This window comes from Silene latifolia, chromosome Y, assembly GCF_048544455.1.
Source record: "Silene latifolia isolate original U9 population chromosome Y, ASM4854445v1, whole genome shotgun sequence".
In the NCBI taxonomy this organism is placed as follows: Eukaryota; Viridiplantae; Streptophyta; class Magnoliopsida; order Caryophyllales; family Caryophyllaceae; genus Silene; species Silene latifolia.
This window is the reverse complement of record NC_133538.1, coordinates 367,875,717-367,876,909: the sequence shown is the minus strand read 5'-3', so window position 1 is coordinate 367,876,909 and position 1,193 is coordinate 367,875,717. Positions and strand designations below refer to the sequence as shown.

Below are 1,193 nucleotides of genomic sequence, written 5' to 3'. Positions count from 1 at the left end.
TCTCCTTATGGAGGACATCATGGAGCAAGGAGAACAATTGCCAAAGTCTTGCAATCGGGCTTCTATTGGCCTACCATGTTTGAAGATGCTAGAGCATTCATCCTCCATTGTGACCCTTGCTAAAGAACCGGCAACATATCTTGGAGAAATGAGATGCCACAATAAGGCATATTGGAAGTTGAAATCTTTAATGTTTGGGGAATAGATTACCAAGGTCCCTTTGTATCATCTCAAGGCAACAAATACATTCTAGTTGTCGTTGATTACGTTTCCAAGTGGGTGGAAGCAATTACTATCCCAACCGATGATGCAAAGATGGTGACCAAGCTTTTAAAGAAAGTGATATTCCCAAGATTTGGAGTTTCTAGAGAAATCATTAGTGATGGTGGATCATATTTCCGTGAAAAGAAGCTTGCATCTCTCTTGACAAAGTATGGTGTTCAACATAGAACCGGCTTGGGATACCATCCTCAAACAAGCGGTCAAGTTGAAGTTTCAAATAGTGAGATCAAACAAATCCTTGAGAAGTTTGTTAACAAGACTCGTAAGGATTGGAGCATGAAGCTTGATGACTCCCTTTGGGCTTACAGGACGGCTTATAAGACACCAATAGGAACCTCAACTTACAAGCTAGTCTATGCAAAGGCTTGTCACTTACCACTTGAATTAAAATACAAAGCCTTTTGGGCCATCAAAACACTCAATCTTGATCTCAAGCTAAGTGGTGAGAAGAGGGTCTTGCAAATTGAAGAATTGGAGGAATTCCAGCTTCACTCTTATGAAAATGCAAGGATCTACAAGGAACGGACCAAGTTGCTCTATGATAGGAGAATCAAACAAAAGGCCTTGTACAAGGGAGACAAAGTCCTTCTATTAAATCTCGATATCGAATTTTTCTCGGAAAGTTGAACTCACGATGAACGGGTCCTTTTGTTATCACAAACGTTTGAAATTATGGAGACTTTGAGCTAATGTCGGAAGATGGGAATCGGTTCAAAGTTAATGGTCAACGTATCAAGCCCTTACTATGAAGGAGCTTTTGTAGGAGAGGTTGAGGTAACTCGCCTTGAGCCTCTCCCCCGAGATCTAGCATTAATATGGAGGAGAGTTTGGTGCAGTCCTCCCTAAACCACCACTTGTAAATATACTAACCCACTTACTTGCATGTTAACTTCATTGCATTTTCAATTCCT

General features: G+C 40.8%; 1 protein-coding gene across 1 annotated transcript; it reads left to right on the top strand.

The window, feature by feature from the left end:
• Nucleotides 1-315: 315 nt before the first annotated feature.
• On the top strand, nt 316-909 carry LOC141631808 (uncharacterized). The gene is made up of 2 exons (XM_074444430.1): nt 316-431; nt 591-909. The coding sequence occupies exons 1-2, from the start codon at nt 316-318 to the stop codon at nt 907-909; spliced, it is 435 nt and encodes a 144-aa protein (XP_074300531.1).
• Nucleotides 910-1,193: the final 284 nt, after the last annotated feature.